This window comes from Mustelus asterias, chromosome 23 (assembly GCF_964213995.1).
Source record: "Mustelus asterias chromosome 23, sMusAst1.hap1.1, whole genome shotgun sequence".
NCBI lineage: Eukaryota > Metazoa > Chordata > Chondrichthyes > Carcharhiniformes > Triakidae > Mustelus > Mustelus asterias.
The window spans coordinates 69,621,686-69,648,621 of NC_135823.1; the positions used below are offsets into that span (position 1 = coordinate 69,621,686).

At 43.9% G+C, this 26,936-nt stretch overlaps 1 protein-coding gene across 2 annotated transcripts in view; it reads right to left on the reverse strand.

Moving 5' to 3' along the window:
* Positions 1–26,936, reverse strand: part of myh11b (myosin, heavy chain 11b, smooth muscle) — a 169,961-nt gene that overhangs the window by 44,242 nt on the left and 98,783 nt on the right. For both annotated transcript variants that reach the window (XM_078240910.1, XM_078240911.1), the window contains exons 8-20: positions 26,611–26,709; positions 25,799–25,942; positions 21,915–22,010; positions 21,705–21,823; positions 15,331–15,483; positions 11,998–12,171; positions 8,991–9,164; positions 7,656–7,770; positions 4,446–4,636; positions 3,009–3,130; positions 2,554–2,623; positions 876–1,036; positions 597–705 (exon numbers count right to left, since the gene is read on the reverse strand). In XM_078240910.1, coding sequence (XP_078097036.1) covers positions 597–705; positions 876–1,036; positions 2,554–2,623; positions 3,009–3,130; positions 4,446–4,636; positions 7,656–7,770; positions 8,991–9,164; positions 11,998–12,171; positions 15,331–15,483; positions 21,705–21,823; positions 21,915–22,010; positions 25,799–25,942; positions 26,611–26,709 — 1,727 coding nt within the window. The remainder of the gene's footprint in view (positions 1–596; positions 706–875; positions 1,037–2,553; positions 2,624–3,008; positions 3,131–4,445; positions 4,637–7,655; positions 7,771–8,990; positions 9,165–11,997; positions 12,172–15,330; positions 15,484–21,704; positions 21,824–21,914; positions 22,011–25,798; positions 25,943–26,610; positions 26,710–26,936) is intronic.

Genomic DNA, 26,936 nt, shown 5'->3' on the forward strand with positions numbered 1-26,936 from the left:
AATTTTTTAATGATCATTAGAATAGAATACCTACATATCAAGCCTGCTCCAACAATAATCCCACCCAGCCCCTATCCCCGTAACCCCATGTATTTACCCTGCTAATGCTAACTTCAATACACTAATGAAGTTTATTCATTAGTATCACAAGTAGGCTTACATTAACACTGCAATGAGGTTAGTGTGAAAATCCCCTTGTCGCCACGCTCCGGCGCCTGTTTGGGTACACCGAGGAAGAATTTAGCATGGCCACTGCACCTAATCAGCATGTCTTCCAGGCTGTGGGAGGAAACCGGAGCACCCGGAGGAAACCCATGCAGACACAGGGAGAATGTGCAAACTCCACACAGACAGTGACCCAAGCCGGGAATCGAACCCGGGTCCCTGTTGCTGTGAGGCAGCAGTGCTGACCACTGTGCCATCCCATTAAAGGGGTATTGAAGGAGTTTCTTTCCTCTGCCTGCTAACATTTACCATGAAGCTGATGTTATTATCCAGGGTATTACCATAGGCACGATGCTCTCTAGTCTAACGTTAGAATATATATATGATCCTTTAAGAAATTAACAAGCAGACGAACGTTATTTTGAACAAACCTTGGTGAAGAGTCTCCACCACTGCCAGTTCCGCAGTTTAAGGTAAGCCGCACAATTTCTTTGAATTACTTTCATTGCAGTCAACTGCTGCTGCCTCTTAGAAAAGGCCCTGGAATCAGTCAGAGAATTATTAGCATTCTGCACTCACACCTTAGGACAACAAATCAGTAAACCAATGGCGCACAATCAAGTTTCAGTACAAAATACCGGCGGAACTTTTGTCAAACGAACACTGGCACATTTCAAATGTTAGGAGTTACTGAAATCCAAAGTGCTCACTTCCTGGACAGGTAACCTCTGCTTCGAGCTTGGAACGAAATAATGACGTCGGTGATTTTCAGGTCTCTTTCTTCTTCCAGGTGAGCCAGAACACCAGTTCGGAAGAAGATCTTGCTTTGTCCAATCCTGAACAGGTTAGAATCGAGTTCCAGGGCTTTGATCTAAAATAGTCACAATTCAGAATTTCCATTTATTAACCTAAAGAGAAAGTAAGTAATCTTTTTACTAAAACTGCCGGTGGGATCTGCACTAAACCACGGCGTTAAGGTCATGGATTTTATTTGGTTGGTTATAAATGTACTCTGTGTAAGAAAGAATACGGAGATTACATAAAGAGGATGTTTTAGGTATTTATTACCCAATTGCTGCTTTGGTCAAAGCGAATACCTTGCAGGTCCATCTAATAATTAGCGATTAATGTTTAGTTGAAATTAACTTTTTTTTCATTGCAAATTAATCGATGTGGAAGATCCAGCACAAACTGGATTGTGCAAGTTTAACTTTCCAATCTAAAAACAGCAAAGGTGCTCCCGATGCGTTAACTCATTGTGACAGTAACTGTGAAAACGCATTGGGCGTTATATAACCGATATTAACGTATCCTTTGAGTGTACCCACTCAAATCATTTTGGGCATGTTCAACTTTTCATAATTTCCAATGGGAAATGCAGGAATTGGTGGGGAACCGGCAAGGGGAGCCAGTTAATTGACTCCTCAGCAAATAACTAACTTCCGACTATCCTGTTACTGTCTGAAACTCTCTGGTAATGGAGTGGTTTCAGCACAATCTGTCCAGCTTGTCTATTTCTCTGCATTATGACGATACTGTGCCTTGAAGAAATGTATTTTAGACATGTTTCTTGTGCAGGATTTGTTCTATGTACTCGGAACCATTCTGTCTGTACAACCGATATCCTCTATTGTCACCGCAGCAGCATAATTGATCTTAATTGCTACACTGTTTGTTTTAATCTGAACAAATGCAGGGTCCTGTTATGTTATGCTTTCCCTTGGGATATTTCAGAGTGGGGTTCAATTAGGTTGATCGACAGGTAAAGTCATATGACTGGGCACAGCTAGACTTTCACAGAGAACTCAAGTTAGTCTGCTTTTTGGGATCTTTAGAGAGAGGTCACTTTCTCGGTATCTCTTGCACTGTCTGAAGTGGAGGCTGGAATCTGCCATGAAATCAGTCTTTTCCTCTGAGATTCTATGGTTTGGGTTTGGAGCTTTTTCTGTAAGTTTCTGCATGAGAATCGGAAGACAAATATCTGTCTGGATCACTCACCAGAAGTGTCAAATGGCTGGATATCTAATACATACATGAGCATCTTTGCTTTCCATGCTAACTGGTTTTAAAGAAGGGATTTATATCTATGGGGGATTCTGCTAAATGGGAACAATAGAGATAGCTAGCTGTTAAGAATTATACATTGTCATGTTTAAGTATTTTAATTGGTAAAAGTTATGCTAATTATTTTTGTTGTATTCTAACTGTGTTCTTGAATAAAGTTTGTTTTGATAAAAGCTCCCTAGTGGGTCACTGGAATCATACCTAGAGTGAAACACCTTACGCTCATCCCAATGCCAGAATCAAATGTAAAGTTAGGGTCTAGGCTAACTTCACAAAACACCTTGGAGTTTCTGATCTGGTCCTTAACAGCATTACATTACATACCATAAGTACACAGGCCTGTTTTCCATCCATGAACCCTTTTGGAATTGCACCTGGCGTTAAGATTTCATATCTAAAAGAAACATTATAGTTTAATAATTCAGTCTATTTATCGAGTCGAAGTTTAACGATTAGACAGTGTAAGTTGGTTCTGTACAAGAATGTCATTTTTGACATTGGTTGCCAAAACCCTTTATCTTATGAATGATACAAAGTTTTGTGTCATCTTCAAATTTTGCTCTGCTCAGCCAAATGAATAAGATCAGGAAAAGCTTTATAAACAAAGTTATTATACATAAAGTGGTCTATCACAAGTATTTAGAATAGGGTTTTCGACTAGATCGAGTCCGTCCATTCAGCCCTCTGCACAATTCTTTGGCTAAGAAAAATGACATCGATAATGTCAACTGCTGAAGCTCTGCCAACTCTGGTCCAGTAACCAACAAACTTTCACTCACCTTTGGCGGAATTCCTGGAAGATAATCCGATTCGGGAATCCTTGACGGCAGATTCGGATGCCTTCCAGAACACCATTGCACCGGAGCTGCTCCAGAACCAGGTGTGCATCAAGCTTGCCAGCCTATTGGAGCAAAGCCCTTGTTAGCTCATTCAGTGAAGTGCAGGATGGGGAGCGCTGGGTGAACCAATAGGCCTTTTCTTGTCTCTCACTGCATTTATGTTACAAACTTTTACACCTTTAGTTTTGACTTGGCCGTTGAACATGTGAGTGCATTTATAAGAAATTCATTGGTTTACATTCATAATGAAGATATTAACCTGTCTTGTTTGCTGTTTCAGTTAAAATGTGAACCAATTTAAAATGATCAACCTAATGCTTTTGTTAAATGAATTTCATATCAGCATTTTAATGTGCTGGTTCCTAATATTGCACAGTGCAATCCCAATCCATTCATAGAGTCATAGAGGTTTACAGCATGGAAACAGGCCCTTTGGCCCAACTTGTCCATGCCGCCCTTTTTTTTTAAACCAGTCCCAATTGCCTGCATTTGGCCCATATCCCTCTATACCCATCTTACCCATGTAACTGTCTAAATGCTTTTTAAAAGATAAAATTATACCCGCCTCTACTACTACCTCTGGCAGCTTATTCCAGACACTCACCACCCTGTGTGTGAAACAATTGCCCCTCTGGACACTTTTCTATCTCTCCCCTCTCACCTTAAACCTATGCCCTCTAGTTTTAGACTCCCCTACCTTTGGGAAAAGATATTGACTATCTAGCTGATCTGTGCCCCTCATTATTTTATAGACCTCTATAAGATCACCCCTCAGCCTCCTACGTTCCAGGGAAAAGAGTCTACCTTCATATTTCTATTCTAGTAATTTCCTTTAATATTGAACTCAATTCTACGTGGTTAATTCTGATTCCTTTAGTGTAATGATAGAAACACCCAAGGTTCACAAAGAAACATGGTAGCTATAAATTTGATGATGACCCTTTGCTTCAATATCTATCTCTAGTTTGCTAAACCCACACATTCAGGTCCTTTTCCTACAAGCTTTTAGATTGATGTGGACATTCTATCGTAGAAAGAAACAATCTCAATTCCAAATATCTGCTGTTATGTCTTCTGGCTCTGATAAATTAGATATAAACACACTGTCGACAGATGTTACAGCTTCACCGAGAGGATTTCTTGCAGTTTTCCACGCGGCTGGTAGACTGATAAATGGTTACACAGCACATGACCGCAGTGTAACAATGAATGTAGCACCCCGGGTTATATATTCACAACATAATTAGTTCCTAGCTCTTAATGAGTAACATTACAATCGAATATCAGCGATACAACTTCTATTTTCTAGTTTGGAATCCTCATGAGGCTGTCCCCGACTACATTCTGAATAAAATGGAGTCAATCGTATTAACTTACTCTCTTTTCGTGGTTCGGAATGATACAGCGCACAAAATTGGGGCTGGTGTTTCGCAGCGTGGTCATGAGTTTGCCCAGTTGCTCCTTGTATAACTGCCCCACGGTACGGAACATGCCCTTCTTGGTTTTTGAGGCTCCCTGGGCACTTTCACTCATTTTAGCTACTTGGTCCAATCCAACAATACGGTCCACTGTAAAATATTAATGAGATATAATCAGTATTGATAGTTTTGTAGGAACTGGAGTAGACCATCTATCGCCTTGAGGCTATTTAGCTATTCTGTAAGGATCATTTGCTGATCTGTGACCTAAATCCATAAAACCATAAGATATAGGAGTAGAATTAGGCCATTCAGCCCATCGAGTCTGCTCCGCCATTCAATCATGGCTGATCTGATTCTCATCCCCATTCTCCTGCCTTGTCCCTGTAACCCTTGATCCCCTTATTAATCAACAACCTATCTATTTCTCACCCATCTGCATCCCTTATTGTTTAAGCAAATTTTCCACACACTTCTCCTTTCCCTTGGGGATTAGTGGGGAGGTGATGGAGGGGCAGATTACCAGCCCGTGCGCAGGGTGGCACGGTGGCACAGTGGCTAGCACTGCTGCCTCACAGCACCAGGGACCCGGGTGTGGAGTTTGCCCGTTCTCCCCGTGTCTGTGTGGGTTTCCTCCAGTTGCTCCGGTTTCCTCTCTCACATCAAGGATGTGCAGGCTAGTATTGACCATGCTAAATTGAAACTTAGTTTCCAATGGTGTGTTGGTTATGTGGATTAGCCATGGTAAATGTGCAGGGTTACAATAATAGGATCTGGGTAAGACAATCTGGCAGAGTCGGTGCAGACTCGATGGGCCAAATGGCCTCCTTCAGCATTGTAGGGATTCTATGATTCTATGACTCACATCATGACCACTCAAGATTTCTGTGGCCGACAAGTCCTGGTGTGGGACTTGAACCCAGAGCTCCTGGCCCAGAGGTAGGGATGCTAACCTACTGCGCCACAGCACCTCCCACATGCCATACACCCTTAGCAACTTAGGTTAACAAAAATCCCAGGTTTAAAATTGAGTCAGCATCAGCTGCCTTGTGAGAGTAGATTGCAAACCTCTGCTGGTATTCGCAGTAACAGTATTCTCCGGATGTGCTTCTGAAATGTTGAGCAGTCATTTTTAGTCTGTCCCCAGTGCTAAACATCCCAAACAATGGAAACTGTTTCTCTCGGTCTACCCTATCAGTTCCTATATCTTGAAAACAGTGATCAAATTGCCCTCTAACCTTTGAAATTTCAGAAAGCACAAACTTATTCTGTGGATGTAATTTAACCCATTAGAATCCAGTATCATTCTAATATATCTCGGCTGGGCCAATTCTCCAAGGCCAATATACCCTTCCTAAGGCACAGTGCCTAGAAATGAACACAACCCCAAGTATGGTTAACTGGGGCTTTGTACAAGAACTTGTACATCCTAAAATAATATATTTTAGATTAATTGGAAGGGTGTAATAACTATTCACTGGTTCTCTTGTCAGGAGAGATTGGTTTTCTACAATGATAGAATTGAATATCTCTCACCAGAACAGGCCGAATGGCAGCATCAATGTAGATGACATAAGTAAAGAATTGGATGAAATAGTTAAGAAATTGTAAAGTTAGGTGTATAGTTTCATATTTATATATATATATATATATAGTCTGTGTCGGGAACGGTAAAGCTGTGTACCCAGAGTTAATCAAAGGTGAAGTTGTTGGAGTCAAATTGTCTGTAGAGTTGAAGGGATAAAGGACTAAAGGTATTACATTTCCTTTTTGTATTTTGTAATGCAGCTTTATGGTGGGTCTTAACTTGCAAGTAAATGAAAGAGTGTTGAAATTTGCATTTGGAGATAAGTGTTGAAATTGATGTGCATTTTGCATTTCAAAGGTAACAAAGAACATTTGCATTGTACAGGCGATTCATGAATAAACAGGAGCAGGCATTTTAAGATTTTATTGACTCAAACACAGTGGTGAAATGGGTGCATGAAAGGTTTTAATATTTGGGAATCTGAGTTTTCAAGGAGAGATTTGAAGGCAATGGGGGAATGAGATGAAAAGGGTGAAAGAGGTATTCATGACAATAAGGTTTCAGCTGTGGGGAGTTGCTGTGGGGGACGTGCCACTGAAAACCAACCCCTGTGTGTTTGGAATGTGCTGGAAGAGCTGTGAAAGTCTTTGAATTGAAGAAAAGCAATTCTGGGTTTGGATAATATCCGTCCGGAGAGACAGCTGGTTTCGAGTCACACTTTGGAAAACAACATCATTTATTCTGGGATGCCGTGGATTGTACTTCTGTTTAAAACAAAAGCAATTTCTCATAATATTTTCTGGATTCTATGGTTCAAAATCTATGATGGCTTTTGCCAGAGAGGATGGTTTGATTGTGTACCTTTGTAAAACATTTTGGGGGTTGCTTTGTAAGATTTTTCTAACTGTGTAATTTTTATCTTGTGCATGAGTTTGAGTTTTAACTTTTCTTTGAATAAACTCTTTAATTTTTTGAATTTGAAGAGTTATCACTGGATTCCTGTGCTTTTGTGTTCAGTAGCTTTCCCTCCTCGTTTCCACAATGTAAAATAAAAGATCACCATCAGCTGAGATGGATTTCAAATCGGGGATTTGGCTACCTCAGCACTATCAGCTGCGGTTGTGACAAAAGTTAATTAGTAACTTTCTCTTATTTAAAATGAACATATGGCTCCTTCTGCGCTGTAGGGATTCTATGATTATATATATATTATTAAAGTGTCTGAAATGGGAAGGATTGTAAAGCTCAGCATTGGCATTCTGTATCTCTGAGCACAAAAACGGGGGCAGCACGGTGGCACAGCGGTTAGCACTGCTGCCTCACAGCGCCAGGGACCCGGGTTTGATTCCCGGCTTGGATCACTATCTGTGTGGAGTTTGCACATTCTCCCCGTGTCTACGTCCAAAAGACGTGCTGGTTAGGGTGCATTGGCCGTGCTAAATTCTCCCTCAGTGTACCCGAACAGGCGCCGGAGTGTGGCGACTAGGGGATTTTCACAGTAACTTCATTGCAGTGTTAATGTAAGCCTACCTGTGACACTAATAAATACACGTAAAAAAAACGCCCAAAATGTTATTTTTAAATAGTAATTAATGGCTTATGTATTCCCACTGGATTCTGTATTATCAATAATATTCTCACCATCTCGCCACAGTTCCGCTACATATCTATCTGATGACTGATTGAGCAGTGAGGTGACATTGTCATTCAACGGGTCCATATTCTTTGTCAGCCAGTTTCCAGCATTGTACGGGACCTGAAGAACAAGACCATTAAGACCTTAGCGATTTGCATTGTTTCATGATGTTGCCTTGACTCTGTAGTCTGTCCTTAATTAATAAATGCTGGAAAATATACAATTGCCTGAAACTGTTGTTTGAATAGTTCCTCAGAATTCTTTTTCCAAAGACTCTACACATTTGTTTATTTTCTCTGGAAGAGAGATCCAGAAGCCCAACCCTGTCCCTGGAAACCATCCCAGCGGCTCACACCAGCTTCACTCAATTACACAACAATAGATTCAACTCAACTATTGGATCGACAACTCAATCCAATCACAACTGGTACGGCAAGGCCAAAGAAATAAGGAAAATGATGGCAAGTTCAATTTAAATTTAACATGTTGCGATCTGAAAGCAAAACTAGATTTGAAAGAAGTTGCTGGCTTTGATGAGTGCCATCGATTTTGACAATGAGAAATTGCCAATTAGTGGTCGGCCATCTTACCCGTTCCCTGTCTGCAATGGCTGATTATAAAATTCAGCTATTCCAGAGGAGATTCACCAGGATGTTGCCTAGGCTGGAACGTTTCAGCTATGAAGAGAGGCTGGATAGGCTGGGGTTGTTTTCCTTGGAGCAGAGAAGGCTGGGGGGTGGGATTCGATTGAGGTGTACAAAATTATGAGGGACATAGACAGGGTGGATAGGAAGGAACTTTTCCCCCTTGATAGAGAGGCCAATAACCAGCGGGGCACGGAGGGAAGGTAAAGGGCAGGAGATTTAGAGGGGATTTGAGGAAAAACCTTTTTCACCCAGGTGGTGGTGAGAATTTGGAACTCACTGCCTGATAGGGTGGGAGAGGCGAGAACCCTCACAACATTTAAGAAGCATTTAGATGAGTATTTGATTGCCATAGCACACAAGGCTTTGGACCAAGTGCTGGAAAATGGGATTAGAATAGATTGATAGATAGAATAGATAGATTTAGTTTAGTTTAGTGAGGGCATCATGATCGGCATGGGCTTGGGGGGGGGGGGGGGGGGGGGCGAAGGCCCTGTTCCCGTGTTGTACATCTCTGTTCTTTGTCGGTGCTTGGTGGCTGGCGCAGATATGATGGGCCGAAGGGCCTCTTTCTGTGCTGTAAACTCTCTGATTCTAATTATTATAGTGCAGCAGGTTTACTTGGACACATTTCACAGGTTAGGTTTTGAAAAGATATGCACATTCAATCTTGTCGCTTGATTGCTTGGTTCCTACCTTGCCGGCGTAGTGAACAATGCAGAAGTCTCCTTTGTCCTTCAGTTGCTTTGGTTTGGAAAATTTGGTGTGGTTGCCCAGTTCCTGAACCACCTTCTCCACAAACGACTTGTCCGTGGCTTTGGGGAACCAACATTCTTCATCGAGCAAAGCCAAAATACCCGGTGGGTTCGTCTGAAAATCAGTTTAAAAAAAATACTCAAAGGCTTGATGAGTAAAAGAAAAATCACTGATAACATTTCCTAACTATGAGTTTGTGAAAGAGACGAGGTATAAGTGGTTTGTTTGTGTAATGTGAATATTCTCTGTGGCAAAACGGTTCTGATGATTAGGTTAATATTCCACATTCCAGCTGTTTCTGTAATTCCACACTCACAATTTCAATTCTTAACTAAGTCATCATGAGATGATGCCAGAACAAAATCAAACATTTTGCCGTGGGAAATAGGTTTTAAAAATTGCAGTCATTCTCATTATTCAGGAGAAAGGTGAACAGTTCTGAAACCCATTATTTCTCTACAGTTTAAGAATAAACTCCTGAATTAGATATTGCAGGGACTGCAAATAACGTGATATCTTTCACATCAGAAAATGGTCATAGAATGGTCATACAGTGCAGAAGGAGGCCATTCGGCCCATTGAGTCTGCACCAACTCTCCACAAGAGCATCTTACACAGGCCCTATCCCTGTAACCCCATATATGTACCCCGCTAATCCATCTAACCTACACATCATAGGGCACTAAGGGGCAACGTAGCATGTCTAATCCACCAAACCAGCACATCTTAGGAGTGTGGGAGGAAACTGGAACACCCGGAGGAAACCCAGGCAGACACGGGGAGAACGTGCAGACTCCGCACAGACAGTGACCCAAGCCGGGAATCGAACCCGGGTACCTGGTGCTGTGAGGCAGCAGTGCTAACCACTGGGCCAGATAGTGCACCCGATTTGCAGTGTTCATGATCTTTCTGGCTTTGTAACATAATGTAAACATATCTCAATCGCTGACTCAAAATGACACCCTTATCCTATTAAAGAAACACTGCTGTTTTTCACCCAGCGACTGCACCAGCTGGTTAATGGTTGGGGTTTTCACTGTGTTTGCCTGTAATGATATCTGGGTTCAGACTGCACGTTCTCAGCTCCCTCTGGAGTCTTGCGGAAATTTTCCGTCCATTTCTCCGAGTTGTGCGTCTGGACCGAACATTGATCTTGAGGGGCGAGATCCTGCCCAGTTAACCATGGGGAAGCTAAAACCCAGACTGACTGCAGTGACCCACAACTAAACCCAAAACTGTGGGCATTCAGACTAGACCCTGGGAACGGGTAAGAAATGTGTTGGAAGACAGGAAATGTTGGCCGAAACCCAACCACCTCACCCACCCAGAACGGAAATCTCTGTTGGTCTCAGGCAGGATTTTACAATCTTGCTTGAGCGAGGCCATAAAATCCCGCCCAGTGAGTTGTAAAGTTTATTTATTGTCACAGGTAGGCTTACATTAACACTGCAATGAAGTTACTGTGAAAATCCCCTAGTCGCCACACTGTTCGGGTACACTGAGGGAGAATTTAGCATGGCCAATGCACACTAACCAGCACGTCTTTCAGACTGTGGGAGGAAACCGGAGCACCCGGAGGAAACCCACGCAGACACAGGGAGAATGTGCAAACTCCACACAGACAGTGACCCAAGCCTGGAATCGAACCCAGTTCCCTGCTGTTGTGAGGCAGCAGTGCTAACCCACTATGCCACCATGCTGCCTGACCGTTCATCAGAGGAGTTATGTCAGAATGGGGTGAAGAATTGGGCTCAGTAGTCCTGTTTCTAGTTCATGCGTATGTAGAGGAATCAGAAATGCAGCATAATGTAGTCTGTTTTGCAGATGATACCAAACAAGTGAGAGCAAGAAACTGGAAGAGGTTGTTGAGAAATTATCCAATGAGTTGGGAAAGACAGTGGATGGAACAAAGGAGATGAAATGAAACACGGACTAATGTACAGTACGAGGGAGAGAAAGATAATTCAATAACATAGATATTCCATGAATGGTGTTGAAATGGCAATCAATGAAGCTGAAGGAGATTGAGAGCCTAAACACTCAATACTAAACATGTCCAACTGCTACAGAACAGCTATCAGCAATAGCACCATGATACGGAACTACATCACTAAATAAACAGGACATACAAGAGGTGCGAGTGTTCAAATCTCATGGTGCTTTCACCAGACTGCAACTCGAATCCCAACCCAACTGCCAATAAAGGAAGGCACTAAATTCACTGGAATTGGCACGACAAAGGGCCCCAAGCCTCGCCCCAAACTCCAGAGGCCTGAATTAGGAGGGAAGACAGCAAAGACTTTGCTTTTCCAGCCTGGAACGGACACGTGAGAGAGGAAATCTTAGAGGAACGTAAACTTGTTATTTATATAGAAACCCTCAACTTGGAATGTTACATTTAATTAAAGTGCATGAGTAGAACAACGGGGCACCAATTCAGGTGGATAAAATATCATTTAAAAACAGATATCAGGAAATACGTCTTCACATAAAAAGTGAAATAGATAAACAAATAGATAAATAGAAACGTGGAGGCAAAAGAAACAAGAATCATTTCGGAAACAATGGGGATCTCTCTGGATGGATGAATTAAGATGGGCCGAATGGCCTGTTCTCATCCAAAATTCTCTTGTGATCCGTCCAGTCCCGATGTATATTTCTCGACAGCTGCCTGTATCAGCGTCCGTGACTATTTAACCAGCACTAGGGATGGACAATAAATGCTGGCCAGCCAGTGATAAAAGCAAAATGCTGCGGAGGCTGGAATCAATGCTGGAAAATCTCAGCGGGTCTGACAGCATCTGTGGAGAGAAAATAGAGCCAATGTTTCCAATCTGGATGACCCTTCATCAGAGCTTTGTCACAGCTCTGACGAAGAGTCATTCAGACTCGAAACCTTGGCTCTGTCCTCTCTCTCAGTGGATTATATGATGTTGATGCTCCTTACCACTCTTTCAATCAGTTCAATGCAGGGCTGTAGATCCAGGCCAAAGTCAATGAAGTTCCATTCGATGCCCTCTCTCTGGTACTCCTCCTGCTCCAGAATGAACATGGTGTGATTGAACAATTGCTGTAGTTTCTCGTTGGTGTAATTGATGCAGAGCTGTTCAAAGGAGTTGTCCTGTAAAGATAAAAGAAGTTGCAATGTTGAAGAGTGTTTCAGCATTGTGGTTATTATATGGAATATGCAGATATTGTTCATAGTGGCTGTAAAATCAGATGGGCGCGGAGGAGATTCACTAGGTTGATTCCGGAGTTGAGAGGGTTGGCTTATGAGGAGAGACTGAGTAGACTGGGGCTATACTCATTGGAATTCAGAAGAATGAGGGGAGATCTTATAGAAACATACCACATTATGCAGGGAATAGATAAGATAGAAGCAGGGAGGTTGTTTCCACTGGTTAAAAGCAAATTACAGCGGATGCTGGAACCTGAAACCAAAAAGAGAAAATGCTGGAAAATCTCAAAGCTTTGACAAAGGGTCGCCTGGACTCGAAACATCAGCTCTTTTCTCTCCTTACCAATGCTGCCAGACCTGCTGAGATTTTCCAGCATTTTCTCTTTAAGTTGTTTCCACAGGCAGGTAAAATCAGAACTAGGGGGCATGGCTTCAACATGAGGGGGAGCAGATTTAGGGCTGACTTGAGGAGGAACTTCTTCACCCAAAGGGTTGTGAATCTGTGGAATTCCCTACCCAGTGAAGCAGTTGAGGCTACCTCGTTGAATGTTTTTTAAGGCAAGGATAGATACATTTTTGAACAAGTAAAGGAATTAAGGGTTATGGTGAGCGGCCGGGTAAGTGGAGCTGAGTCCATGAAAAGATCAGCCATGATCTTATTGAATGGCGGAGCAGGCTCGAGGGGCCAGATGGCCAACTCCTGTTCCTAGTTCTTATGTTCTTAGATTACATTGGGACTTTGAACTGATGCACAGGCTTTAATTGTCTTCGATCAGTAGTGACATTTGTGGATATTAAATTGTAGGGGTGAAAGCATGCACAACAAGAGAATTATCTGTCCAAGTAGCAATATCGAGGAAAACTCAGTTGATGATCATTAACTTCCATCAACAGGTTCCAGGTTCTCAATGTCCATTTAAATCCTTCCCAACACACAAACATTTACAATGAGGGGGAATTCCTGCACACTTCTCTCAATCTCCTGCTGTAACTTCTGCAAAAAGTTGGCAAAACTGCAGAGAAACAACGAATGATTGTGTGCTGCTTTCTGTGCCGACAATGGTTTCATGGTCACCCCTCTGGGGTGTCTGCTGCTCTCTCACCAACAGGAGAGGCAATGGCCTTGTGGTATTATTTTTTAAAAATTCATTCATGGGACATGGGCGTCGCTGGCTGGCCAGCATTTATTGCCCATCCCTAGTTGCCCTCGAGAAGGTGGTGGTGAGCTGCCTTCTTGAATCGCTACAGTCCATGTTCTGTGGGTTGACCCACAATGGGTCAATTAGGATTTTGACCCAGCGACTGCGGAGGAACAGCGCTATATTTCCAAGTCAGGATGGCGAGTGGCTTGGAGGGGAACTTGCAGGTGGTGGTGTTCCCATGTATCTGCTGCCCTTGCCCTTCTAGATGGAATTGGTTGTGGGTTTGGAAGGTGCTATCTAAGGATCTTTGGTGAATTGCTGCAGTGCATCTTGTAGATAGTACACACTGCTGCTACTGAGCGTCGGTGGTGGAGGGAGTGGGTGTTTGTAGATGTGGTGCCAATCAAGTGGGCTGCTTTGTCCTGGATGGTGTCAAACTTCTTGAGTGTTGTTGGAGCTAGACTATTAATCCAGAAACTCAGCTAATGTTCTGGGGACATGGGTTCGAATCCCGCCAAAGCAGGTGGTAGAATTTGAATTCAATAAAAAATATCTGGAATTAAGAATCTACTGATGACCATGAAACCATTGTCGATTGTCAGAAAAACCCATCTGGTTCACTGATGTCCTTTAGGGAAGGAAATCTGCTATCCTTACCTGGCCTGGCCTACATGTGAAACAGTAATGTGAATCACTCAACTGCCCTCCCAGGGCAACTAGGGATGGGCAATAAATGCTGGCCAGCCAGCGACGCCCGTGTCCCACGAGTGAATAAAAAAGCATTCTGGCTGCTGATCATAAAGAGCTCTGTGGAAATTGCAAATGAACCCATTGATTTATCACTGATCGTGTTCAGGATAGATGGAATAAAGATTAAGCAACATTGGATCTGGGATTTTTCATCAATAATTGGCACTGTTGGTATTTTACGTCCCCGAGTGTTGGACATTTATCTACACGATAAGACCGGGACAAGAAAATGCTTTCTGATCTGACAACTGGAAAGACAAACTGGTTGGCTGTTTGCTGTGTAAACTATACATTTTGGGAAATGGAAAACATCTGTTACAATCACAAACAAAACTGACAGATTTTGGTACGATCCCTGACAAAACCCCCGAATTTTGTCACGTCCCGTTTGGGGATCTGTAACCTTATCTGTTAAGTAAAGGAAATGGAAATTCCAGTTGCTTATTAAAATAATCAAGCTACAAGATTCACAGTTTTAAACAGAGGAAATTTTACTATATACGAGTTAACGAAGCAATTAGTCTGTACTATTTATCTTGTACTCCGGACATCCAGAATTAACAAGAAGAAAACATGAACAGGCAAACTGTGGTTGTTCACATCACAAACTGCACAATAAATAGCAGTTGCAATCCAAGAAAGGTCCCCCAAAAAGCAACCCACCCAGACTTCAGTGAGTCACAAAAACTCTTCAAAACTCTGCCTTGGGGGGGGGGGGGGTCTCGACTCCTTTTTAAGAATACAGATTATACATTCCCTCAACAACTCTTCCAACTCAGGCTGCCCCAGGCTGACTCCTTGCTTCCCAGTTGCTCAATCTCTTCTCCCAATGTGGCACCCCACTGGACCGCCACGGCGGCACCCCACTGGACCGCCAGCTTCTCGGAGCCCAGGCTCCCAGCGCAGTGTGGAGCTAACAGCAGCCTTTCCGCTGTATAGACTCAGTCTTCCTCTGTCTCTGTTCCCAATGGGTTGTTTCTCACTCTCTCTTGAACTGATCTGTGAGACTTATCCCCCAACAGACTTCTGCTCCTGTTCCGAGGCAGAGTTGGATGTATCCAGGCTGGGATAAATGCTACAATCTCCAGTCAATCAGCTGCCGCTCCCCACAGGTATGAAGTTACTGTGGCTCTACCCCGAAGAGAGACAGACAAAAATCCAAAAACTATATAGGTTTCAGCACACAGCTGTCCGTCTGGCGAATGAGTACCTGAAATATCTCGAATCCGGCAATGTCCAGAATTCCGAGGAACGTGGCCCCTTGTCTCTTTGTCCTGTCCAGTGCTTTATTGATACGAATAAGCAACCAACGGAATAGACGTTCGTACATTGCTTTGGCCAAAGCTTCCACTGCAAAGTCAGCCTGTGACAGAAACGAGTATTAGCATTTTAAAAACATCACACTTCAAATGTGGAATTATATAGATGCCAACAGCGGATTTGAGGTTATGCGTTATGTTTGCAAGGTGGCTTGCTAGAAGCTGAATATATTCAAATGCAGGGACCTGTGCTCTGCAGGCAAAAGGAACATGTCCAGGTAGATTTAAACACAAGCACGAGGGATCATAGCTCCCTGTGTATTCTCCATGGAAACACCTTGACCAGAGTCAACTTGTCAACCAATCGGCTCCCCTTTCTGTACTGTGTACAGTTTTGGTCTCCTTTTCTGAGGAAGGATGTTCTTGCTCTGGAGGGAGTGCAGCGAAGGTTTACCAGGCTGATTCTGGGGATGGCGGGACTGATGTATGAGGAGAGATTGACTCGGTTAGGATTGTTTTCCCTGGAGTTCAGACAAATGAGGGGGGGATCTCAGAGACACTTAAAATTCTAACAGGACTAGACAGGGTAGATGCAGGGAGGATGTTCCTGATAGTGGGGAAGTCCAGAGCCAGGGGTCTGAGGATTCAGGGTAGACCATTTAGGACGGAGATGAGGAGACATTTCTTCACCCAAAGAGTGGTGACCCTGTGGAATTCATTACCACAGGAAGTAGTTGATGCCAAAACATTGAATGTATTCAAGAGGCGGCTGGATACAGCACTTGGGGCGAATGGGATCAAAGGTTATGGGGAGAAAGCAGGATTAGGCTATTGAGTTGGATGATCAGCCATGATCGTGATGAATGGCGGAGCAGGCTCGAAGGGCCGAATGGCCTCCTCCTTCTATGTTTCTAATCAAGTATAAATTGGTGATCCCTTTGAAATTTTGCATTCGTCCTGATAAGTGCAAGATGAAAATCTTCAAGAGCAGCCTCCTTATTCACAAATGGCCAAGAAACTGTAATTAAATCCAGGTTAAAATCCTATGGATTTACTCAGTGCTAGTTCTGAATTTCAGGTTGTGCTGTTATTCCAAACATTTCTTTGGTTTTTGTATTTGATGATGACACATTGCCTCGATGCTCTGAACTGGAGAACACTCTCACACGGAGCAGCCCTGTGTCAGGAATATAAATCCCAGCATTAGACACATCAATTTCTGTGACACACTCTGTTATGTTTGACACGAGCACGGTGTGACACGCTGGTCAGGCTCACTTCAGAGGAGGTTACTCCCAGCGTTTTCTCAGAATAATCTACTAATCATTCATGGTTCAATCACATGGGCGGCACGGTGGCACAGTGGTTAGCATTGCTACCTCACAGCACCAGGGACCCGGGTTCAATTCCGGCCTCGGGTCACTGTCTGTGTGGAGTTTACACATTCTCCCCGTGTCTGCGTGGGTTTCCTCCAGGTGCTCCGGTTTCCTCCCACAATCCAAAGATGGGTAGGTTAGGAGGATTCGCCATGCTAAACTGTTCCTTAGCGTCTCAAGATGTCTAGGTTAGGTGGATTAATGGGGTAAATATGTAGGGTTACATATTTACATATTAGGGTAGGGGAGAGGGTAAAATACTCTGTCAGACAGTCGGTACAGATGCAATGGGCCGAATGGCCTCTTCTGCACTATAGGGATTCTATGATTCTCCATGGGAGGAGGTCCCAAGAGAACAGACCTAACTTGGAGATGAGTGAGATAATCAAATTAACCATTCGGTAAAGGAAAGATACAGAGAATCATTTTGGATGGATGTTACCACGACTCAAACATAGCTCTGGCATGTTTCAGATGTTGTGTGCTTTTTTGTGCATATATGGAAACCATCATCTCTGATTGGATATAATCCTGAAGTTTTCTTTAACTTGACACTCTGCCTGGACTCCTCCACTCATTGAAAGAACAAATCTGGAAGCTCGCTGCCAAAGGGGCTGCGTTGTTTTAAACTAACCAATACTTGATCACCAATAGGGTAGGGTTTCTGATTTGGGAATCAGACAGGGTGTACAGACCCTCGTCCTGGGCTGTGTCAATAGCAGGGAGTTTCCTTCAAGAGGAACAGCTTTCTATGGCTGTAAGACAATGTGATTAGATTGCCCAGGAAGCAGAGGGTTTTGTCCACCCCACCTCTTCCAGAATACAACAACACTTCCCTCCATAAACTACACCTCATCTATTGTTAATCATGAGACTTATAGTTTAAAAAAAATAGACAAAAGATATAGGCGGCATGGTAGCACAGTGGTTAGCACTGCTGTCTCACAGCGCCAGGGACCCGGGTTCAGTTCCCAGCTCGGGTCACTGTCTGTGTGGAGTCTGCACGTTCTCCCCGTGTCTGCGTGGGTTTCCTCCGGGTGCTCCAGTTTCCTCCCACAGTCCGAAAGACATGCTGGTTAGGTGCATTGGCCATGCTAAATTCACCCAAATAGGCGTCGAGTGCAGTGACTAGGGGATTTTCACAGTAACTTCATTGCAGTGTTAATGTAAGCCTACTTGTGACAAATAAATAAATAAACTTTATTTTAAAGGTGAATTAAATAATTTGGATGCCCCTGTGCAAACCACTGGAAGCCACAATGTGCAGATCTGATCTAAGCCTGGGGTTGCTTCAATTTCCTGTCTTGGATCGTTAGCCCAGGCTGGGGTAACCCCGGTTCCACTTCACCTTCCGGTGACAATGTGCACTGGCAGAAAGGGAAGCAACTCCAAGCACTGCTGGAGGCTTCCCTTGTTCCACCAGCATTGGGTCCAAAGCTCGAAGCTCCAAAGATCTGCAGATAATCAAAAGCAAATTCAAAACTTATCTTGGGGGCCTCTTCAGGCAGCTACTGGGCACCAGTGACCACCTGGTCGAAGGGAGTTCATAGAATCCCTAAAGTGCAGGAGGTGGCCATTCGGCCCATTGAGTCCACACCGACCACAATCCCACCTAGGCCTATTTACCCCGCTAATCCCTCTAACCTACGCATCCCCGGACACTAAGGGGCAATTTAGCATGGCCAATCAACCTAACCCGCACATCTTTGGAGTGTGGGAGGAAACCAGAGCACCGGGGGAAACCCACACAGACAGTGATCCAAGCCAGGGATTGAACCTGGGTCCCTGGCGCTGTGAGGCAGCAGTGCTAACCACTGTGCCACTGTACAATTCTTAACTGATAGTATCTTCCAGTTAAGAACTTTAAAATGGGAATTAAGAATTATAAAATTGTAATTTTAATAAATGGTATTTATGCAATACAGGTTAAATGTTAAATTAGATCCAGTACAAGAGGGAGAAAGCACTAGAAAGATCTAGTGATGGAGTGAGATGAAGATGTGTGGAGGAAAGTTCCTGTGGATCATTGGCATTGACTTACTTGTCCTGTAAATGCGATGCAATGTTATATGTCATTTTAGATTAGAACAAAGAAACAAAGAACAGTACAGCACGGAAACAGGCCCTTCAGCCCTCCAAGCCCGTGCCGATCATGGTACCCTAACTAAACTAAAAAAAAACCTTCTGTCCTTACTCGGTTCGTATCCCTCTATTTCCTCCCTATTCATGTACCCATCCAGATGCCCCTTAAATGTTGCTAATGTGCCCTCTTCCACCACCTCCTCTGACAGCATGTTCCAGGCACCCAACACTCTCTGCATGAAAAACTTCCCCGCACATCTCCCTTAAACTTTCCCCCTCTCACCATGAACCTGTGCCCCCTTGTAATTGACACTCCCACCCTGGGAAAAAGCCTCTGACTATCCACCCCGTCTATTCCTCTCATCATTTTGTAGACCTCTATCAGGTCTCCCCTCAGCCTCTGTCTTTCCAGTGAAAACAATCCTAGTTTATTCAACCTCTCCTCATAGTCAACATCCTCGAGACCAGGCAACATCCTGGTGAACCTACTTTGCACTCTCTCCAAAGCTTCCACGTCCTTCTGGTAGTGTAGCAATCAGAACAGCACGCAATACTCCAAATGCGGCCTAATCAAGGTTTTATATAGCTGCAACATGATTTCCCAACTCTTGTACTCAATGCCCTGGCTGATGAAGGCAAACATGCCATAGGCCTTCTTAATCACCTTGCCCACCTGTGTTGCCACTTTTAGGGAACTGTGACCTGCACGCCCAGATCCCTCTGTATGTTCATGTTCCTCAGGGTTTTGCCATTTACAGAATAATTCAAACCTAAATTTGATCCTAAATTTGAAAAATTTGTGATTTTTATTAATGACTTAGAGGAGGGGGCTGAAGGGTGGATCAGTAAATTTGCTGATGACACCAAGATTGGTGGAGTAGTGGATGAGGTGGAGGGCTGTTGTAGGCTGCAAAGAGACATAGATAGGATGCAAAGCTGGGCTGAAAAATGGCAAATGGAGTTTAACCCTGATAAATGTGAGGTGATTCATTTTGGTAGGACGAATTTAAATGTGGAGTACAGGATCAAAGGTAGGGTTCTGAAGACTGTGGAGGAACAGAGAGATCTTGGGGTCCATATCCACAGATCTCTAAAGGTTGCCACTCAAGTGGATAGAGCTGTGAAGAAAGCCTATAGTGTGTTAGCTTTTATTAACAGGGGGTTGGAGTTTAAGAGCCGTGGGGTTATGCTGCAACTGTACAGGACCTTGGTGAGACCACATTTGGAATATTGTGTGCAGTTCTGGTCACCTCACTATAGGAAGGATGTGGAAGCGCTGGAAGGAGTGCAGAGGAGATTTACCAGGATGCTGCCTGGTTTGGAGGGTAGGTCTTATGAGGAAAGGTTGAGGGAGCTAGGGCTGTTCTCTCTGGAGTGGAGGAGGCTGAGGGGAGACTTAATAGAGGTTTATAAAATGATGAAGGGGATAGATAGAGTGAACGTTCAAAGACTATTTCCTCGGGTGGATGGAGCTATTACAAGGGGGCATAACTATAGGGTTCATGGTGGGAGATATAGGAAAGATATCAGAGGTAGGTTCTTTACGCAGAGAGTGGTTGGGGTGTGGAATGGACTGCCTGCAGTGATAGTGGAGTCAGACATTTTAGGAACATTTAAGCGGTTATTGGATAGGCACATGGAGCACACCAGGATGATAGGGAGTGGGATAGCTTGATCTTGGTTTCAGATAAAGCTCGGCACAACATCGTGGGCCGAAGGGCCTGTTCTGTGCTGTACTGTTCTATGTTCTATGTATGATCCCCCAAAATGCATCACCTTGTATTTGTCTGGGATTAAACTCCATCCGCCATTTCTGTGCTCAAGTCTCCAATCTATCTTTATGCTGTTGTATCCTCTGACAACCCCTGGCACTATCAGCAACTCCACCAATCTTCATGTAATCTGTAAACTTACTGATCAGACCACCCACATTTTCCTCCAGATCATTTATATATACTACAAACAACAGAAGTCCCAGCACTGATCCCTGGGGAACACCACTAGCTACAGATCTCCATTCTGAAAAACACTCTTCCACAGCTGCTCTCTCTCTTCCATTACCAAACCAGTTCTGTATCCATCCAGCCAGTCCACCCTGAATCCCATGTGATTTTAGTTTTTGTACCAGTCTGCCATGACTTTGTCAAACAGAATATTACAGTGCAAAGAGGTCCTTCGGCCCATCGAGACTGCACCGATGCATGAAAGGCCCTGACCTGTCCACCTAATCCCACTTGCCAGCACTTGGCCCATAGCTTGAATGTTATGACGTGCCAAGTACTCATCCAGGTACTTTTTAAAGGATGTGAGGCATCCCGCCTCCACCACCCTCCCAGGCAGCGCATTCCAGACCCTCACCACCCTCTGGGGAAAAAGGCTTTTCCTCAAATCCCACCTAAACCTCCCATCCCCCACTTTTAACTTGTGTCCCCTCATAACTGACCCTTCAACCAAGGGGGACAGCTGCTCCCTGTCCACGCCCCTCATAATCTTGAGCACCTCAATCAAGTCACCCCTCAGTCTTCTCTGCTCCAGAGAAAACAACCCAAGCCTATCCAACCTCTCTTTATAAATGTTCTATCCCAGGCAGCATCCTGGTGAATCTGCTCTGCACTCACTCCAATGCAATCACATCCTTCCTATAATGTGGCGACCAGAACTGCACACAGTACTCACTTTACTATAGTCCATATAAACTACATCCACAGCTCTTCCCTCAATTATCTTTGTCACCTCTTTAAAGAAGTTAATCAAGTTGGTGAGGCACAGAATTGTTTGTTCACTTATTATAATGAGGCTTTTTAATCAGATTATCCCCAACAGTTGAAGGTACAAGTTATGAGGTCAGGTTTGGAAATTCTTCTTACCTGCTCTTTGGTCTGTGCTTTCTGAACGTAATCACGTCCAACTTTGATGCGAGGGCTCAGGATGGCTCGGGTGAAATCAGTCACGTTCATACCCAACAGGTGAGACACCTTCTGTGCAACTTCACAAAAACAGAGATCACAGAACCTGTTACACGTACAATCAGTCCAGCCTAATTTCCTGGGGCAAAACCCTGTGTGTGAGAAATGTACCTGTGTTGTCCGGCATCGAGGCCTGATCAGTGCTTCTCTCCTTTTTGAAAGAAATATTCCCCAGCTGCAGCACGGATGAAACAATCTTCAGGATGGCTGGAAAGAGCAGAGGATTTAACTATCAGCGCTCGCTGGGTCACGTCTGACTGCATCGTAAACAATCCCATCAGCTTTCCAACACTTTTGTTTGGAAATGCAACATCGCACTTTGGCTGCTGGACGCAGCAGCAAGATTAACAAGCACAAGTCTAAAGCTTATTTAAACAAATTTGAGGAGAAGAGGCCTTTTCGACACGATTGTAAAATACAGAAAGGAATGCTCATGATTCTCAAGTCAGTGATATCGCTACAGCTCGTCACCAAATCATCACCAAGAAAGGAAATATAATCTCTGAGAAAGATGCTAATGGACAGAATCTTGTTCTATCCTTCACAGAAACAAACGCGTCTAACAAGTAATTCCTAACTAGGGATTCAAGATATCTGGAGCGGGTGCGTGATCGGAACAGATTCCTTTACCGTTTCCTTTACCTAATTTTATCTTAAACTCATTTTTTTTATATTTGCACATATCACAGAATCCCTACAGTACAGCAGAAGGCCATTCAGCCCATCAAGTCTGCACTGACACTCCAAAAGGGCATCTTACCCAGGCCCTCCCCGGGCCTATACCCACAACCCCACACATTTACCCCGCTAATTCCCCCTATTTACACATCTTGGGACACTAAGGGGCAATTTAGCATGGCCAATCCACCTAACCTACACATCTTTGGAGTGTGGGAAGAAACTGGAGCATCCGGAGGAAACCCATGCAGACACGGGGAGAACGTGGAGGGCACAGTAGCACACTGGTTAGCACTGCTGCCTCTCAGCACCAGGGGCCTGGGTTCGGTTCCCATCTCGGGTCACTGTCTGTGTGGAGTCTGCACGTTCTCCGTGTCTGCGTGGGTTTCCTCCGGGTGCTCCGGTTTCCTCCCACAGTCTGAAAGACGTGCTGGTTAGGTGCATTGGCTGTGCTAAATTCTCCCTCAGTATACCCGAACAGGCGACTAGGGGATTTTCACAGTAACTTCCTTGCAGTGTTAATGTAAGCCTACTTGTGACTAATAATAAATAAACTTTAACATGTAAACTCAGCACAGAGAGTGGCCCGAGGCTGGAATTGAACCCGGGTCCCTGCCACTGTGAGGCAGCTGTGCTAACCACTGTGCCAATACAGATTGACATTTGTGCGCAGGAAGATTTTGATTGGATTGACCCTTTATGAAAACATGATCTGATAATAAACTGGGAGAAAGTCGGTGCTGATACTGATTAGAAATGTATTTGTGGATGTTTCTGACTTGTATTGTTCTGAACTCGTGGTCCTAAACGGGAGACAGAAACTGTTCGGAAATTCAGTTCTGATGTGCTGACTTACTCCGGGGCAGGGGGGTGAAAGAGTGCTGAATCCTTGGATTTGTCCCAGAAAAATGCAACATTTAACCAACAGCATTGACATAATTAAGTGTCTTTTATTCTTGGTTTACAGTTTGTAGCATTTACAGGGTCAGAGGTCCAATCCTGGAATGATTTAAACTGAGGTTATAACCAGCTGACATTTGCTAGCAGATGAATTGAAGTGTTGAAAGTTATTTATGGCTTGTCTACAAATGTTGCATCTGAATGTAATTTATTGCGGAAGGCGGAGCCTCCCGTGTGTGTTCGAATCACCAAAAAGGTACTTTTAATTTGTGCTCCTTCAGGTTTCCTAACGCGGACTTAGGCTTGTGATTGCTCCAAAACTTTGTACGTTCATTTTGGCATTCTTTCCATCCACTGTGCCAAGATGACAAATACACTATTCACCAAATGAGATGCTCTTTGGCTGTGGTTGGCCGTGTATCACTATTCTTTCTGTTAAGCACCATTTATGGACAATCTGTCCTGGAGCAGTCAGCCAATGCGATAATAATTCTGGTGTTTTGCTGAGAATCCAACAGCTCATTTTTAGTGAGGTCTCCAAGTCTTCAGAACCAAGACAAATGCACCATTTTACAGTGGCATCTGTCATTGTGTCACGACATTCGATGTACACTTTCAATTTGACATAGTGTCATAAAAAGGGGGGGGGGGGGGGAAGGTGGGGTCGGTTAGATCAGTTGGCTGGACGGCTGGTTTGTGACGCAGAGCGACACCAACAGCGTGGGTTCGATTCCCGTACCGGCCGAGGTTATTCATGAAGGCCCTGCCTTCTCAAACTCGCCCCTTCCCTGAGGTGTGGCAATCCTCAGGTTAAATCACAACCAGCCACAATCGTGTTGAATGGCGGAGCAGGCTCGAGGGGCTGAATGGCCTCTTCCTGTTCCTAGTTCTTATGATTATGATTTTTTATGAATGACAATACTTCCATCTGCTGTCTGGACTCCACGTATTGGAATTGTCTCTTATAAGTTCATTAGATATAGGAGCAGAATTAGGCCATTCAGCCCATCAAGTCCGCTCCGCCATTCGATCACGGCTGATACGCTCTTCATCCCCATAACCCTTCAACACATTACCAATTACAAATCTGTCTAACTTTTCCTCATCTCTGGAATCAATCTCTTAAATATTATCACTGTCCCAGCATCCACTGCCCTTTGGGAGAGCGAATTCCACAGATTCACAAACCTTTGGGAGAAGTAGTTTCTCCTCAACTCTGTTTTAAATTTGCTGCCCCTTATCCTAAGACGATGACCTCTCGTCCTAGAATGCCCCACAAGAGGAAGCATCCATTCCATGTCTACTTTATCCATACCTTTTATCATCTTGTATACCTCAATTTGATCTCCCCTCATTCTTCTAAATTCCAGAGAGTATCGGCCTAAACTGTTCAATCTCTTTCATACGACAAACCCCTCATTTCTGGAATCAATCTCTCAAACCTTATCACCCTTCCACTTCCTTCTCCAAGATGCTTCATTAATTTTCTGGTCATCTTTCCCAATATCTTCAGCCTTGGATTTTTTGTCTGAGTACACGTCAATAAAGAGCTTGGGGACATTTCTACCAGGTGAATGGAAGTTGATTTTAACGCTTAGTTAAATGATCCACCTCATTCAGCCTCTTAGAGAATCTGTTTCCTTCCTTTATGAGCTGCTCTGCCCAAAGCAAGATCCGTGGCTGATGCCGTTTCCTTGGCCTTTCTTTTTGTCAATGGTGGCTTCGCATTGCCTTCCACTCTCACGGACAGAGCAAAGAGGCAGGTCCCGAGTTTACCTCAGCTGGAACAGGAATCAAACCTGCAGAGTTGACTCTGATCCACTCGCTAACCAGCTAGCTAACTGAGCTAACTGAGCTCCCAGACAAGCTGTTTAACTAGTATTAATGTAGGATTAAGAGCACAGCACAAACTGAGCTAGGTGGCACAATGGTTAGCACTGCTGCCTCACAGCGCCAGGGGCCTGGGTTTGATTCCAGCCTCGGGTCACTGTCTGTGTGGAGTTTGCACATTCTTTCTTTATTTTAGACAGTTACATGGGTAAGATGGGTATAGAGGGATACGGGCCAAACGCGGACAATTGGGACTAGCTTAGGGGTTTTTAAAAAATGGGCAGCATGGACAAGTTGGGTCGAAGGGCCTGTTTCCATGCTGTAAACCTCAATGACTCTAAATGCCCGTTAATCTTGTAAGAGGCAGCCTATGATTACAGTCTTCCATTGAAATCTCCTCATTTCCAATGGTAATGTCTGTAGGCATTTGGAAACCAGGAGAATCTCTGCAGGAAATCAGGCTAATTTTGTAGACTTCTTCCTGGAATTCCCACTAATTTGGAGTTTAATTGATATGTTTGATGTCGACATTTTCACCGTTAGCATCCAGCTGAATTCAGAAAACCAGAAACTCAAATGATCCTTACACGTTTGCTCCTCACTGGAAAATCCCATAATGGACATGGCTTCTGAGGTCTCTTCGAACATGTCTTTATCATCCTGCCCTGGAATCTGAACATGGCCATTGGACAAGAACCTGTAGTTGCTGAATGGTTCCAACAGTAGATCCTCTGCCAATTGTAAAACAAGAGAGAGTTAGTCCAAATTCCCACCCCTCGGAGAACAAAGTAAGGCCTTATACAAACAAGAAAGCCCACCAACTCCTCTACTTTCCCAGAAGACGAAGGAAATTTTGCATGTCAGCTACGACTCTCACCAACTTTTACAGATGCACTATAGAAAGCATTCTTTCTGGTTGTATCACAGCTTGGTATGGCTCCTGCTCTGCCCAAGGCCACAAGAAACTACAAAAGGTCGTGAATGTAGCCCAATCCATCACACAAACCAGCCGCCCATCCATTGACTCTGTCTACACTTCCCGCTACCTCGGCAAAGCAGCCAGCATAATCAAGGACCCCACGCACCCCGGACATTCTCTCTTCCACCTTCTGCCATTGGGGAAAAAGATACAAAAGTCTGAGGTCACGTACCAACTGACTCAAGAACAGCTTCTTCCCTGCTGCTGTCAGACTTTTGAATGGACCTACCTTGCATTAAGTTGATCTTTCTCTACACCCTAGCTATGACTGTAACACTACATTCTGCACTCTCTCCTTTCCTTCTCTATGAACGGTATGTTTTGTCTGTATAGCGCACAGGAAACAATACTTTTCACTGTATGTTAATACATGTGACAATAATAAATCAAATCAAATCAAAACAGAACAGTTTAACTTACCCTTCATCTTCACTCCTGAACCAGAAAGAAGGTAATAGAAAATATGAAATGTCCTTTCCTCTGAGGCTTGCCGAATTGCACGGGATTTTTCAAGCAGATCTGTATATTACAGTTAAGTTGATCAATTCATTTTAGGTTAGATTTTAAATAAGCTTATTTTGTAGCAATGAGTCTTGCCGAAGGAACGCGATCACTTAGATGAAGCGAATGAAATGTGAAACATATTTGAATTTAATCTATAATTTAAAAAAAAATTCATTTGTGGGACATGGGCGTCACTGGCTGGCCAGTATTTATTGCCCATCCCTAGTTGCCCGTGAGAAGGT